The sequence below is a fragment of the Ranitomeya variabilis genome, chromosome 2 (assembly GCF_051348905.1).
Source record: "Ranitomeya variabilis isolate aRanVar5 chromosome 2, aRanVar5.hap1, whole genome shotgun sequence".
In the NCBI taxonomy this organism is placed as follows: Eukaryota; Metazoa; Chordata; class Amphibia; order Anura; family Dendrobatidae; genus Ranitomeya; species Ranitomeya variabilis.
In genome coordinates, this window is record NC_135233.1 from 1,000,613,628 (window position 1) to 1,000,629,513 (window position 15,886).

The window sequence follows — 15,886 nt, forward strand, 5'->3', positions numbered from 1 at the left end:
CCCCGTGATTGCGGGGGCTTCCTCTGAGTTCACCAGTCTCCTCCCACCACCCAAAGACATACTGATAAGGAATGTAGATTGTGAGCCCCAATGGGGACAGTGATGATGATGTCAGTAAAGTGCTGGCACTATATAAGCAAATCATAATAAATAAAGCGGGTTAATATTCTACAGCAATAATAAAACAAGATACCTTTTCATAACTTAATGGCATAAAGGCATTTTATAATTATTTGTAATTTGCTTCCTACTTTGTGTGGACTTTAGCCTGTTAATCATTTTTATTCTTTTTTTTATTTCCTCTGGTAAACTTTAACTTTACTCTTTATGAAGCACTGAAGTCTCCCCTCATAGCTAGTTTGCTCTCTAACAACATGACTTGCACAGAAAAATGGTCGTCCTGCAATGGATTCTTTCTGTTGGTGTTGGCTTTGTTGGCTATCGCACTTAATTTGACTCCAATGGTTGCCGATTACGTAGAAGATGGCAGACTCTTCTATAGTCCAATTTCATGTTATGAATGGTGGCTTCCAGGACTGATTGGCGGAGGCTTACTTGTGAGTATCAGTTGACGGAAAGTATCATTGTGAGTAAAGCTATCTAGATAGAGATCAGACAATAACTCGTTCAGTCGACAGCTATCTTCTAGGTGTTGTCGTGAAAACACATTGTTTTGAAATTTTTGCCACAAGGTATAGGCATTAAATTTTTAATAAACATATCAGCCTGGGTTTAGCTTAAACCGATTACTTAGTTTGGGGTCTGTTCACATGACACGTTGTTTTCTAAGTGTTTATGCCAGGAAAGCTCCTGACGTACGAGCTAGATGTGTCCAGAGGGGTTCATTAGACAGAGGCCAAACAATTGTCCTTTTGGCGTTCATCTGGCTTGTATATATTAGTGTACCAGAAGAAAAAAGGTTATGAAACAGTTTAGTAAACTACTTCATTCTCTCTTAAGGAGTCTAGTAAGTGAAACTTTTCACCCCTTTGGAAATTAAAGACAAAAATAAAATAAAGTACTGATCAAAATTTTGGACACACCTGTTAATTCATTGGTTTTCTTTATTCTTATTGAGATGTGCACATTGACGATTCAGACTGAAGGCAGCAAAACCACAAAATAACACAGGTTGAGACAAGGAGTAAAGAAAAATATGAGAAACAAACCTAAATATATGTTAAACCTTAGATTCTTTATAGTACCCACTTTTGAAATAAAAAGGGTGGTGTTTTAAGGATTTTAACATTTAATGCATATTCTGTCAGTGTCACACTTTTCTTTACTCCTTGTTTCCATGTGTGATTCTTTAGGGTTTTGCTGCTTTCACTCTGAATCTACAATGTGCACATTCTAATAAGAATAAAGAAAACCATTGCACAAAATAGTGTGTCCAAACCTTTGACTGGTCATGTATATGACAAATACATGGCAGAGAGCTCATATTAATAAGGGGATGATAAATGAAGAGAAGTGCCTGTCTGAGGGTACTTTGGGTCACTGGAAGGCTTTATGAGGGGGAGATTGACTGTGAAATACCTATAGTTTCAGGAATAGGAGGCCTTACCGCTAACCTATCCAAGTTTGTAGACTGTCATCTACAAAAACTGTGTCCTGAACTCCCATCTTATCTGAAAGATAGTTCCCACATTTTACAAATTTTTACAAACTATTCAATGGGAGGACCATTATATTATGGCAACTCTGGACATTACCTCCTTAGGCTGCTTTCACACTAGCGTCGGCACGGGGCCGTCGCTATGCGTCGGCCCGACGTGCCAACACGCGTTGTGAAAGTGATGCCCGACGTGGGCAGCGGAAACAGTCTTACAACGCTTCCGCTGGCCCACTGTAAGGTCCGGGGAGGAGGGGGCGGTGTGCATGCACGGTCGAAAATGGCGGACAGGACGCGCAAAAAAAGTTACATGTAACTTTTTTGTGCTGACGGTCCGCCAAAACACGACGCAACCGTCGCATGACGGTTGCGACGTGTGGCCATACGTCGCAATGCGTCGCTAATGTAAATCTATGGGGAAAAACGCATCCTGCGGGCAACTTTGCAGGATGTGTTTTTTCTCCTAAACGACGCATTGCGGCGTACAGCCAACAACGCTAATGTAAAAGTAGCCTTATACACTATTATTCAACATGAAAAGGGCTATGAAGCAGTCAACTATTTCATGTCTAAGAATGGCACTACACCAAATGACCAGATTGCCTTTATTCTGGTGTGTATTCATTTTATATTAACCCACAACTATTTTCACTTCGGGATGGACTACTACTCCCAGCAGTGGGGTACCTGTTGTGAATTCTTTTGTGGGTTCTGCTCTTGGGCTCCCTCCTGTGGTTATAAGTGGTAGTGCTGCTGTTTGTCCTTCACAGCAGTCATCAGGTGCGACCACTTTGGACGGGGCTATTTAGTCTGGCCTCACCCTTTGGTGAGTGCCAGTTGTCCATTGTTTTCTGGAGAATTCAGATCTCTGCTTGGTTTCTCCTGCTGGATTGTCCAAATCATCAAAGATAAGTCCTGGCTTTGTTTTTGCAGTCCACATGCGGTGGACTTTATAGTTCAGTGAATTGCTATGTTTTTTCTTGTCCAGCTTTGTCTGTGTAAGGATTTATTCAGCCAAGCTGGAAGCTCTGGAGTTGCAGAGTTACCCTCCATGCCTTTAGTTAGGTGTGGAGATTTTTTTATTCTCTGTGGTGGATTTTGTAGTATTTTAATACTGACCGCATAGTACTCTGCCCTGTCTTTTCTTTCTAGGTAGCGTGGCCTCCTTTGCTAAATTCTGTTTTCAGTCTGCGTTTGTAATTTCCCTCTCCTCTCACAGTCAATATTTGTGGGGGGCTGTCTTTCCTTTGGGAATTTTCTCTGAGGCAAGATAGTTTTCCTGTTTCTTTCTTTAGGGGTAATTAGTCCTCCGGCTGTGACGAGGTGTCTAGGGAGTGACAGGAATATCCCACGGCTACTTCTAGTTGCGGTGTTAAGTTCAGGGTCTGCGGTCAGTATAGAGGCCACCTACTCCAGAGCTCGTCCATGCTGCTCCTAGGCCACCAGATCATAACAGATACCACCATGGATACCAGGTTCGCCCCTAGTTATGCTAATCTGTATCTAGGAAACTGGGAGGATGAAACCATTTGAATTGATGGTGCATTATGTGCGAACATGGTCCTATGGCGGCATTTTTTTGATGATATTGTTCTTATTTGGTCTGGTGGTCCTATTTTATTGTTGGATTTTATTAATGAATTAAATAAAAATTATTATTTTTTAAATTTCACAGCCACCACCAGTACCAAAGAAATTAATTTTTTAGACTTTACATACAGGGGGTGAATATGAGCCATGCATAGGGGGGGAATATGAGCCATGCATATGAGCCATGCATACAGGGGGGGAATATAAGCCATGCATACAGGGGGGGAATATGAGCCATGCATACAGGGGGGAATATGAGCCATGCATACAGGGGGGGAATATGAGCCATGCATACGGGGGGGGGGGTTGTTGAGCCATGCATATGGGGGGGAATATGAGCCATGCATACAGGGGGGAATATGAGCCATGCATACGGGGGGGGGGGGGAATATGAGCCATGCATATGGGGGGGAATATGAGCCATGCATACAGGGGGCAATATGAGCCATGCACACAGGGATGGAATATGAGCCATGCACACAGGAGGGGGGAATATGAGCCATGCATACAGGAGGGGGAATATGAGCCATGCATACAGGAGGGGGGATATGAGCCATGCATACAGGAGGGGGAATATTGTTGTGAATTCCGTTCTCAGGCTCCCTCCTGTGGTCATGAGTGGTACTGTGTGAGTTCTGTTCTTGGGCTCCCTCTTGTGGCCTTTAGCGTTACGGCTGGTCTGTAGGTAGCTCAGCTGTCTCGTTTCCTGCTATTCTGGTTCCTATTTAATTCACCTGGACCTTTACTGGTTGCCTGCTGTCGTTGTATTCAGTACTGGTTCTGATCTCTCCTGGACTTCCCTTGTGACCTGTCTCCTCCTGGAGAAGCTAAGTCTTGCTAGTTCATTTGCTCATTGTTTCCTTGAAAATGTTTCTCACTATATGATGAGTTCAGTCCAGCTTGCTTATATGTGATTTCTCGCTTGCTGGTAGCTCTGGGGTGCAGAGTTGCGCCCCTCACATCGTGAGTCGGTGTGGGGGTTCTTGTATTCTCTGCGTGGATATTTTTTGATAGCTTTTGTACTGACCGCACAGATCCCTCGCTATCTTCTGACTATTTAGTAGTAGCGGGCCTCATTTGCTAAAACCTGTTTTCATTTCTACGTTTGTGCCTTCCCCTTAACTCACCGTTATTATTTGTGGGGGGCTGTCTAAACTTTGGGGTTATTTCTCTGAGGCAAGTGAGGCTTGCTTTCTCTCTAGGGGTAGCTAGTTTCTCAGGCTGTGAAGAGGCGTCTAGGTTTTTAGGTAACGCTCCACGGCTGCCTTTAGTGTGTTTGGATAGGATCAGGGTCGCGGTCAGTATAGTTACCACATCCCCAGAGCTTGTCCTATTATTCTGGTTTACCTATCAGGTCAGTTTTGTGATCCTTACCACCAGGATCCATAACAGTACAGCAGGCCTTAAAGTGTTAATGCATCGCAGAAGAGGGATAAGAGAAATCCTGAGTTCATTTTTTTTTCTCTGCAGTGTGTTTTGCTTCTCTCCTCCCCTTAATCTCTGGGTGGTTCAGAATTCAGCTGCAGATATGGACATTCAGAGTCTGTCCTCTAGTGTGGATCATCTCTCTGCAAGGGTACAAAGCATTCAGGACTATGTAGTTCACAGTCCTATGTTCGAGCCTAAAATACCTATTCCTGAGTTATTCTCTGGAGATTGATCTAGGTTTTTGAACTTTAAGAATAATTGTAAGTTATTTCTTTCTCTGAGACCTCGTTCCTCTGGTGACCCTGTTCAGCAAGTTAAAATTATTATTTCTTTGTTACGTGGTGACCCTCAAGATTGGGCATTCTCTCTGGCGGCAGGAGATCCTGCATTGCTACATGTGGATGCGTTTTTTCTGGCGCTCGGATTGCTCTATGAGGAACCAAATCTGGTAGACCAAGCAGAAAAGGTTTTGCTGACTCTCTCTCAGGGTCAGGATGAAGCAGAGGTTTACTGTCAGAAGTTTAGAAAATGGTCTGTGCTCACTCAGTGGAATGAGTGTGCCCTGGCAGCGATTTTCAGAAAGGGTCTTTCTGAAGCCCTTAAGGATGTTATGGTGGGGTTCCCCACGCCTGCGGGTCTGAATGAGTCAATGTCTTTAGCCATTCAGGTTGATCGGCGTTTGCGGGAGTGCAAACCTGTGCACCATCTGGCGGTATTTTCTGAACAGAAGCCTGAGTCTATGCAATGTGACAGGATTCTGACCAGAATTGAACGGCAAAATCACAGACGTCAGAATGGGTTGTGCTTTTACTGTGGTGATTCTGCTTATGTTATCTCAGCATGCTCTAAGCGCACAAAAAACTTCGCTAAGTCTGTCACCATTGGTACTGTACAGCCTAAATTCATTTTGTCTGTTACTTTGATTTGCTCTCTGTCATCCTACTCAGTTATGGCTTTTGTGGATTCAGGTGCTGCCCTGAATTTGATGGATTTGTCTTTTGCCAGGCACTGTGGTTTTATCTTGGAGCCTTTGCAATTCCCTATTCCACTAAAGGGAATTGATGCTACTCCATTGGCCAAGAATAAACCTCAGTACTGGACTCAAGTGACTATGTGCATGACTCCTGCACATCAGGAGGTGATTCGCTTTCTTGTGTTGCATAATTTGCATGACGTTGTCGTGTTGGGTCTGCCATGGCTGCAGGCTCATAATCCAGTCCTGGATTGGAAAGCAATGTCTGTGTCAAGTTGGGGTTGCCAGGGGATTCATGGCGATGCTCCTTTGGTGTCAATTGCTTCTTCTACTCCTTCTGAAGTCCCTGAATTTTTGTCGGACTACCAGGATGTATTTGATGAGCCCAAATCCAGTGCCCTACCTCCTCATAGGGATTGTGATTGTGCTATAAATTTGATTCCTGGTAGTAAGTTCCCTAAGGGACGACTCTTTAATTTATCTGTACCAGAACATGCCGCTATGCGGAGTTATATAAAGGAGTCTTTGGAGAAGGGGCATATTCGCCCGTCCTCGTCCCCTTTGGGTGCGGGGTTCTTTTTTGTGGCCAAGAAGTATGGTTCTCTGAGACCCTGTATAGATTATCGCCTTCTAAATAACATCACGGTCAAATTTCACTATCCTTTGCCACTGTTGTCCGATTTGTTTGCTCGGATTAGGGGTGCCAGTTGGTTCACCAAGATAGATCTTCGTGGAGCGTATAATCTTGTGCGTATAAAGCAGGGCGATGAATGGAAAACAGCATTTAATACGCCCGAAGGCCATTTTGAGTACTTGGTGATGCCTTTTGGGCTTTCTAATGCCCCTTCTGTGTTCCAGTCCTTCATGCACGATATCTTCCGAGAGTATCTGGATAGATTTATGATTGTGTACCTGGATGATATTTTGGTCTTTTCTGATGACTGGGAATCTCATGTGAAGCAGGTCAGGATGGTATTTCGCGTTGCATTGTTTGTGAAGGGCTCTAAATGTCTCTTTGGAGTCCAGAAGGTTTCCTTTTTGGGCTTTATTTTTTCTCCTTCTACTATTGAGATGGATCCAGTCAAGGTCCAGGCTATTCATGACTGGACTCAACCTACATCGGTGAAGAGTCTTCAGAAGTTCTTGGGTTTTGCTAATTTTTACCGTCGCTTCATCACTAATTTTTCCAGTGTGGTTAAGCCTTTGACGGATTTGACCAAGAAGGGTTCTGATGTGACGAATTGGTCTCCTGCGGCCGTGGAGGCCTTTCAGGAGCTGAAACGTCGGTTTTCTTTGGCTCCTGTTTTGCGTCAGCCGGATGTCTCTCTTCCCTTCCAGGTCGAGGTTGATGCTTCTGAGATTGGAGCAGGGGCTGTCTTGTCGCAGAGAAGCTCTGATGGCTCTGTGATGAGACCATGTGCTTTCTTTTCAAGAAAGTTTTCGCCTGCCAAGCGGAATTATGATGTTGGTAATCGGGAGTTGTTGGCAATGAAGTGGGCATTTGAGGAGTGGCGACATTGGCTTGAGGGAGCCAAACATCGTGTGGTGGTTTTGACGGATCACAAGAATTTGACTTATCTCGAGTCTGCCAAGCGGCTAAATCCTAGACAGGCTCGTTGGTCGCTGTTTTTCTCCCGTTTCGATTTCATGGTTTCATACCTTCCGGGTTCGAAGAACGTGAAGGCTGATGCCCTTTCTAGGAGTTTTGTGCCTGACTCTCCGGGAGTTTCGGAACCGGCTGGTATCCTCAGAGAGGGGGTGATTTTGTCGGCCATCTCCCCTGATTTGCGACGGGTGCTGCAGGAATTTCAGGCCAATAGACCTGACCGTTGTCCACCGGAGAGGCTGTTTGTCCCGGATAGATGGACCAGTAGAGTCATTTCCGAGGTTCATTCTTCGGTGTTGGCGGGTCATCCTGGGATTTTTGGCACCAGGGATTTCTTGGCTAGGTCCTTTTGGTGGCCTTCTTTGTTGCGGGATGTGCGTTCCTTTGTGCAGTCCTGTGGGATTTGTGCTCGGGCCAAGCCTTGCTGTTCTCGTGCCAGTGGATTGCTTTTGCCCTTGCCTGTCCCGAAGAGGCCCTGGACGCATATTTCCATGGATTTTATTTCGGATCTTCCAGTCTCTCAGAGAATGTCTGTCATCTGGGTAGTTTGTGATCGTTTTTCTAAAATGGTCCATTTGGTGCCCTTGCCTAAGCTGCCTTCCTCCTCCGATTTGGTTCCACTGTTTTTTCAGAATGTGGTTCGTTTGCATGGTATTCCGGAGAACATTGTGTCTGACAGATGGGCATTGAATTATCTTTTTCGTCGGCCTTCCATCCTCAGACGAATGGCCAAACCGAACGAACTAATCAGACCTTGGAAACTTATCTGAGATGTTTTGTTTCTGCTGATCAGGATGATTGGGTGACTTTTTTGTCTTTGGCTGAGTTCGCCCTCAATAATCGGGCTAGTTCTGCTACTTTGGTTTCGCCTTTTTTTTGCAATTCTGGTTTTCATCCTCGTTTTTCCTCAGGTCAGGTTGAGCCTTCTGACTGTCCTGGGGTGGATTCTGTGGTAGATAGGTTGCAGCAGATTTGGAACCACGTGGTGGACAATTTGACGCTGTCACAAGAGAAGGCTCAGCGCTTTGCCAACCGCCGTCGCTGTGTGGGTCCCTGACTTCGTGTGGGGGATTTGGTGTGGTTGTCTTCTCGTTATGTTCCTATGAAGGTTTCCTCTCCTAAGTTCAAGCCTCAGTTCATCGGTCCTTATAAGATTCTCGAAATCCTCAACCCTGTGTCATTTCGTTTGGACCTCCCAGCATCGTTTGCCATTCATAATGTGTTCCATAGGTCTTTGTTGCGGAGGTATGTGGTGCCAGTGGTTCCTTCTGTTGATCCTCCTGCTCCGGTCTTGGTCGAGGGAGAATTGGAGTATGTGGTGGAGAAGATCTTGGATTCTCGTGTTTCAAGACGGAGGCTTCAGTACTTAGTCAAATGGAAGGGCTATGGTCAGGAGGATAATTCCTGGGTTGTCGCCTCTGATGTCCATGCGGCCGATTTGGTTTGTGCCTTTCATTTGGCTTGTCCTGATCGGCCTGGGGGCCCTGGTGAGGGCTCGGTGACCCCTCCTCAAGGGGGGGGGTACTGTTGTGAATTCCGTTCTCAGGCTCCCTCCTGTGGTCATGAGTGGTACTGTGTGAGTTCTGTTCTTGGGCTCCCTCTTGTGGCCTTTAGCGTTATGGCTTGTCTGTAGGTGGCTCAGCTATCTCGTTTCCTGCTATTCTGGTTCCTATTTAATTCACCTGGACCTTTACTGGTTGCCTGCTGTCGTTGTATTCAGTACTGGTTCTGATCTCTCCTGGACTTCCCTTGTGACCTGTCTCCTCCTGGAGTAGCTAAGTCTTGCTAGTTCATTTGCTCATTGTTTCCTTGAAAATGTTTCTCACTATATGATGAGTTCAGTCCAGCTTGCTTATATGTGATTTCTCGCTTGCTGGTAGCTCTGGGGTGCAGAGTTGCGCCCCTCACATCGTGAGTCGGTGTGGGGGTTCTTGTATTCTCTGCGTGGATATTTTTTGATAGCTTTTGTACTGACCGCACAGATCCCTCGCTATCTTCTGACTATTTAGTAGTAGCGGGCCTCATTTGCTAAAACCTGTTTTCATTTCTACGTTTGTGCCTTCCCCTTAACTCACCGTTATTATATGTGGGGGGCTGTATAAACTTTGGGGTTATTTCTCTGAGGCAAGTGAGGCTTGCTGTCTCTCTAGGGGTAGCTAGTTTCTCAGGCTGTGAAGAGGCGTCTAGGTTTTTAGGTAACGCTCCACGGCTGCCTTTAGTGTGTTTGGATAGGATCAGGGTCGCGGTCAGTATAGTTACCACATCCCCAGAGCTTGTCCTATTATTCTGGTTTACCTATCAGGTCAGTTTTGTGATCCTTACCACTAGGATCCATACCAGAATATGAGCCATGCATACAGGGGGGAATATGAGCCATGCATACAGGGGGGGGGGGAATATGAGCCATGCATACAGGAGGGGGGGGAATATGAGCCATGCATACAGGAGGGGGAATATGAGCCATGCATACAGGAGGGGGAATATGAGCCATGCATACAGGGGGGGGAATATGAGCCATGCATACAGGAGGGGGAATATCAGCCATGCATACGGGGGGGGGGAATATGAGCCATGCATACAGGGGGGAATATGAGCCATGCATACAGGAGGGGGAATATGAGCCATGCATACAGGAGGGGGGGAATATGAGCCATGCATACAGGAGGGGGGAGAATATGAGCCATGCATACAGGAGGGGAGGATATGAGCTATGCATACGGGATGGGAGGGAGATGAGCCATGCATACAGGAGGGGGGTCATTATACAGTATGGAGCATCATGTATGGCCATTATACAGTATGGAGCATCATGTGTAGCCATTATACAGTATGGAGCACTGTTTGGCCATATTTTTTTTTTTTATAATTATTGTTTATGAAACAGTGTGATCAGCAGTGCTAAATGGCTGTGGTTGGGACGTGGCTATGGGTGTGACTAGTTGTGAAATGGGTGTGGTCAGAGGCGTGGCATAAAATTTGCCGTGGTGCACTACGCGCGCCGCAAACTCCTTCCCTTCTTGAAAAGTTGGGGGTATGGTGCCGCATTTGCCAGATCACGGCAAGTGCCGCAAATCCCATAGGGAAGGAATGAGGCCGAACGCAGTGTTGCCGTAAGTGATCCGTTACGCGGCAGATGCAGAAAAACTGCCCGATCTGCTGCAAAAGGCTACTTTCACATCAGCAATTCTTGCCAAAGTCACTGCCGATAGTGTCATACTCACCAAAGGGGGAGGCAGCACTAAAAATGCCTAGGGCAGCAGAAACTCTAAATATGGCCCTAATTTTTGTATAGTATCGTTGTACAACATTGCATACACACATTCTTTCCCTCCGTCAAGTTTGGTCTTCTCCCATGGGATTCAAACTCACAACCTCTTGCACGGTAAGCAGCAGTTTTAATTGTGAACCAAAGGCTGCACTGACAAGAATAGGAGAATTTTCTCTGCTAACATCTGAAAAGTATGTTATTTGTTATGGGCAAATTGTTCTGGCACAAAGAGATTAAAGGGAACCTGTGACCCCCCAGGCGTTTGAAGCTAAAAGAGCCACCTTGTGCAGCAGTAATGCTGCATTCTGACAAGGTGGCTCTTTTAGTTCTTGGTGCTGTAACTGCAGAAATAATCCGTTTTGTAATTTGTCCTAAATACCTTTCTTCAGTCCTGGAGGCAGGCCTTTCCCCCCTGCTGCAGACGCCACACAGCCGTCACTCAAGTCTTCTTGGCGCCGGGCGCCGCCTCTTCAGCGCTGTTTTGAAATGAGCCGGCGCCTGCGCTCTTTTCTCCTGCCTTGGGCAGGCACAGTGAGCGCTGCCCGTCCTCATATGCAGTCTAGCTGATTGCGCCTGTGTGGCCGCCCTGCCTGTGAATCCCAGCCCCGCAGTGAGAATAAATCAGAAGACACTGCGGGGCTGGGATTCACAGGCAGGGCGGCCGCACAGGCGCAGTCAGCTAGACTGCATATGAGGAGAGAGGACGGGCAGCTGAAGAAAAGGTATTTAGGACAAATTACAAAATGAATTATTTCTGCAGTTACAGCACCCAGAACTAAAAGAGCCACCTTGTCAGAATGCAGCATTACTGCTGCACAACGTGGCTCTTCTAGTTAAAAACGCCTGGGGGGTGACAGGTTCCCTTTAAGAGATAAAATGGTGAGTAAAGTTTTGCCCCTTTCTGATTTCCTATGCTTTTGCATGTTTGTCACACTTAAATATTTCAGCTCAACAAACAAATTTAAATGTTAGACAAAGATAATATAAGTAATCACAAAATGCAGTTTTTAAATTGAGGTCTTTATTATTAAAGGAAAAAAAAAATGCAAACCTACAGGGCTCTGTGTGAAAAAGTGATTGCCCCTAAACCTAATAACTGGTTGGGCCACCTTTAACGGCAATAACTGCAGTCAAGCGTTTGTGATAACTGGCAATGAGTCTTTTACAACACTCTGGAGGAATTTTGGCCACTCATCTTTGCAAAATTGTTGTAATTCAGCCACATTGGAGGGTTTCAGAGCATGAACTGCCTTTTTAAGGACATGCCACGGCATCTCTAACGAATTAAGGTCAGGACTTTGACTAGGCCACTCCAAAGTCTTAATTTTGTTTTTCTTAAGCCATTCAAAGGTGGACTTGCTGGTGTTTTTTGGATCATTGTCCTGCTGTATAGCCCAAGAGTGCTTCAGAACATGATCACTAATAAGCAAACTGCATACATGCAGTCATGTGACTGCCCACAATGCCAGGGAGTTGTAAGTTGTATATTGCTAGAATGGTGACAAAAGGGAGCTAACACCCACAGGGTCCTGTGTCCACTTTTCATCCCGTGAGAATCTATTGAACTTGTCGCTTTGGCCTCTACATTTCTGTTTTTCTCTTAGTTTCCTTAATTCCTTCAGAATACTCAATGAGATAAGGAGACCCAATAGCTCAGCAATTTTTTTTCTTGTTTTATGGCAGGAAGTTTTTTGGTACAGAGTCCACAGTATCTTGTGAGTTCTTATTACTTTCTGTACGGAAACTTGGTCTTATCACATATTATAAAGTAAGTAATTACTATGCTCTCACCTGGTTAAGATAGAAGTTGCTTGAGTATTACGAATATTCTGATAAAAAGAATAAGCCGCAATCTTGCACTCCTTGTATTGATAAGCAGTAGATAGAGGGTTATTGTACTATTTGGCACTTCTAGCACTTGTTGCTTTTTATTTAGCCTCGTTTCACACTAGTTTAATAGAGTCTATGCCAGCATTGTCAGTCAAACACTGCCAGATATCGCATTAGAGTGTGGAGTAGCAGGATAAACAAGTGAGGATGAACACTGATAATAGTGGTGGTCCATCCGGTGTTGTTGAAAAATAGATCCTGGGACACTTTGGAGAAATGGCTGTACTACTGGTTCCACCAAATCACTGTAACACCGAGCTGTTAGTGTACCTGTAATAAAGACTAGAGGGGTCAGATTACTGTCAGAGACATAGATATAGTTTTAGTTTGGGGGGGGGCAAAACTTCTGAGTGGGCTCCTAACCAGGTAACCTTGATTACAACTGGGTGATGCACCCTAATAGTGGAGGAGAACCTCAGCAGATGACTATTCTGTTACTGAAAATAATCTCTATATAAAGACCAAAACTGATAGCCTGCCACCACGACAAGGTAGGCTCTGGAAATCCAGGAAGACCAATTATTTCATGTGTGGGCACCCTTGCTGAGCAAGTATCTGGATGGGTAGAGGGTATTCTTAAACCCCTGGTAAACAATACACCCAGCTACATTCAGGACACAACTGACCTATTGAATAAACTAGCAGCAATAGGTCCTCTACCAGAAGGAACCATCCTGGCCACCATGGATGTGGAATCTTTGTACTCTAATATGTCACACCAGGATGGATTAAATGCCTGCAAATTCTTCATGGAAAACACATGGATTGATGCGGATTCTGTGGTGAAACTTATAAAATTCATCCTCACCCACAATTACTTTGAATTTGACAACAAGATATATCTACAGGAGACTGACACAGCAATGGGAAGTAAAATGGTTCCACAGTATGCAAATCTTTTCATGGCCAAGCTTGAAACTGACTTTTTGTCCTCATGTCCCATCAAGCCTCTGGCCTACTACCGCTACATTGATGATATTTTAATCATCTGGACAGAGTCTGAGCAACAGGTAAAGACGTTCTATGAACAGTATAATCAATTTCATCCTACCATCAACTTGACACTCAACTACTCCTGTACTGAAATTAACTTTCTGGACACCATCATTAAGCTGCAGAACAATAAAATAGAGACATCACTGTATCAGAAGCCAATTGACTGTCCAACATACCTTAAATGGGACAGTTTCCATCCAAGACACATAAAAAACTCTATTGTCTACAGCCAAGCCATCAGATACAATCGTTTATGTTCCAACCCCATGGATAGAGATGAACACCTGGGTCGCCTCAGAAAGACCTTTTTGAATCAGGGCTACCATCCAAGAACAATTGAAAACCAGATCACAAGAGCCACCAGAATATCAAAGAATCACTTGCTACATTACAAAGCTAAAGAAGAAAACAACCGGGTGCCTCTAGTTGTCACCTACAATCAAAATCTGGAGGTGCTAAGGGGAGCTGCACGGAAATTAAAACCTTTGCTACAAAAAGATGCCCCATTACCATCCATTTTTTCCAGACCCCCCACTACTGTGTTTTAGGCAGCCCCCAAATCTAAGAAGCATCATTGTCAGAAGCTCCCTGACCTCTCCAACGGCTGCAGGAACCTTTCCTTGCAACTAGAAAAAATTTAAAACCTGTCCATTTATAATCACCACGGACAAGATAAAGATCCCCAATTCACATCAGGACTACAAGATACCAGGTACTTTCAGCAGCATCACATCTAATGTGGTGTACCTAATCATTTGTACTAAATGTCCAACTGGGGGTCTGTATGTTGGGGAGACAGGCAAAAACTGAGAACAAGGATAAATTCTCAACGCCACACAATAAGAGAAAAAAGAATGGATCTACCTGTGGCCAAACATTTTTATATGCCTGATCATAGCACCATGGACCTGAAATTACTTGTATTGAAAGGTAACTTCAAATCTCAGAGAGACAGGAGAATCTGGGAGTATAAGTTTATGACACCCTTTGACACACAGTGCAGGAATGAATGTGTTGCATGGATTTATGTCTTTTTACATCAATTAAGGAATTTGCACTTCAGACCTTATGGGGCATCATAACAAAGAACCAGACCCCAATCAGAGGACAATAAAACATTCACTCCTTATCTACCGAACTGTTCCAATATTTATGGACACAACTGTTTATCACTCTCCCATAATGACAGTTCTGTGCTGTGTTGTGTATAAATATGTGATTCTTCAGATGTATTAGTCTATGCCTGATGAAGAGGCCTGAGTAGTCTCGGAAGCTTGCAATTTGTTACCAACTTTTCAGTTAGCCATTAAAAGGTATCAACCACTGAGGACTCTCAATTCCAAATATTATTCTATCTACTGGCTAACACGGTACAAATATATATATCTTTCCTGAATTTAGATGGCAGTAGAGAGGAAGCAGGACTGCACCAAAACAGAGCTAACCAGCAGTGCAACAGTGAGGATACCACAGGTGGCAGCAGAAAAGTCAAAACAAACCGGGTCAAATCCTAGACTGTAGCGCAGTACCAAAGGAATAAGCAAACTCGCTGTCAGAGACAAGCCAGGGGGTCAGGAACGGTCAGGAGCCAAAAGACAAAGGACAGAAACAGGTCAGGATACATGCCAAGTCAAACCAGAGAGTCTGCACACTAGAGGGAAACACTGAGTCAAGACAGGAACAGGGGAAAACAGAGACACGGGTTCAGACAGCAAACACTAGGCAGAAAGTATAACTGACATGATCTGCAGGACACAGCGGGGCTTAATTGCAAACCTGAGACCAGACTGAGGCTGAGAAAAGTTAACCCCTGACATGATCAGACCGGGAAAAGGGAAGACAGGACTCAAAACCCGGTCTGGATCATGACAGTACCCTCCTCTCAAGGGGGGTCACCGGACCCCCAGATTTCCCAGGATAACATATATGAAACACCCAAACCAATCGATCAGCATGGACAGATTGCACCTGGACCCAAGATCGATCCTCAGGACCGTAACCCCTCCAATAAACCAAATACTGAAGTGAATTGCGGACCATGGAGAATCCACAATCTGTTAAACTTCATACTCTGGCCATCCACAGAGACAGTGGGTGGAGGGGAAGGTACAAATGTCTTAAGAAGGGACTTATAGAACACATTGGGGATCCAAAGCGACGGAGGTAGGCGTAAGCGAAAGGCAACAGGATTGACAACCTCAATGATCTCTTAAGGACCAATAAACCTGGGCCCTAGCCTAGTAGAAGGAACTTTCAGATGAATGTTCTTGGTAGACAACCACACTACCGGTCCTACCGACCATCGCTTGTCAGCAAAATGTTTATCTTTGCCCTGAGACTCCCCAATGTTCTTCTGGACCTCCCTCCACACCTCCCCCAACTGTTAAACTGCCATATCAGCCCCTGGACATCCTGAATCCAGCCTGGAAAATTCACCAAAATGAGGGTGAAAGATGTAATTACAAAAGAACGGAGAGGTGCCAGTGGACTGGTTGATCCGATTATTAAATGCAAACTCAG

The 15,886-nt window shown here is 44.9% G+C and overlaps 1 protein-coding gene across 1 annotated transcript in view; it reads left to right on the plus strand.

Annotated features, from left to right (window-relative positions):
• The first annotated feature begins 338 nt into the window (after positions 1 to 338).
• Positions 339 to 15,886, plus strand: part of TM4SF20 (transmembrane 4 L six family member 20) — a 58,365-nt gene continuing 42,817 nt past the window's right edge. Inside the window, exon 1 of the mRNA XM_077291164.1 lies at positions 339 to 557. Within this exon, the coding sequence (XP_077147279.1) occupies positions 375 to 557 (183 nt within the window). The 5' untranslated portion in view covers positions 339 to 374. The remainder of the gene's footprint in view (positions 558 to 15,886) is intronic.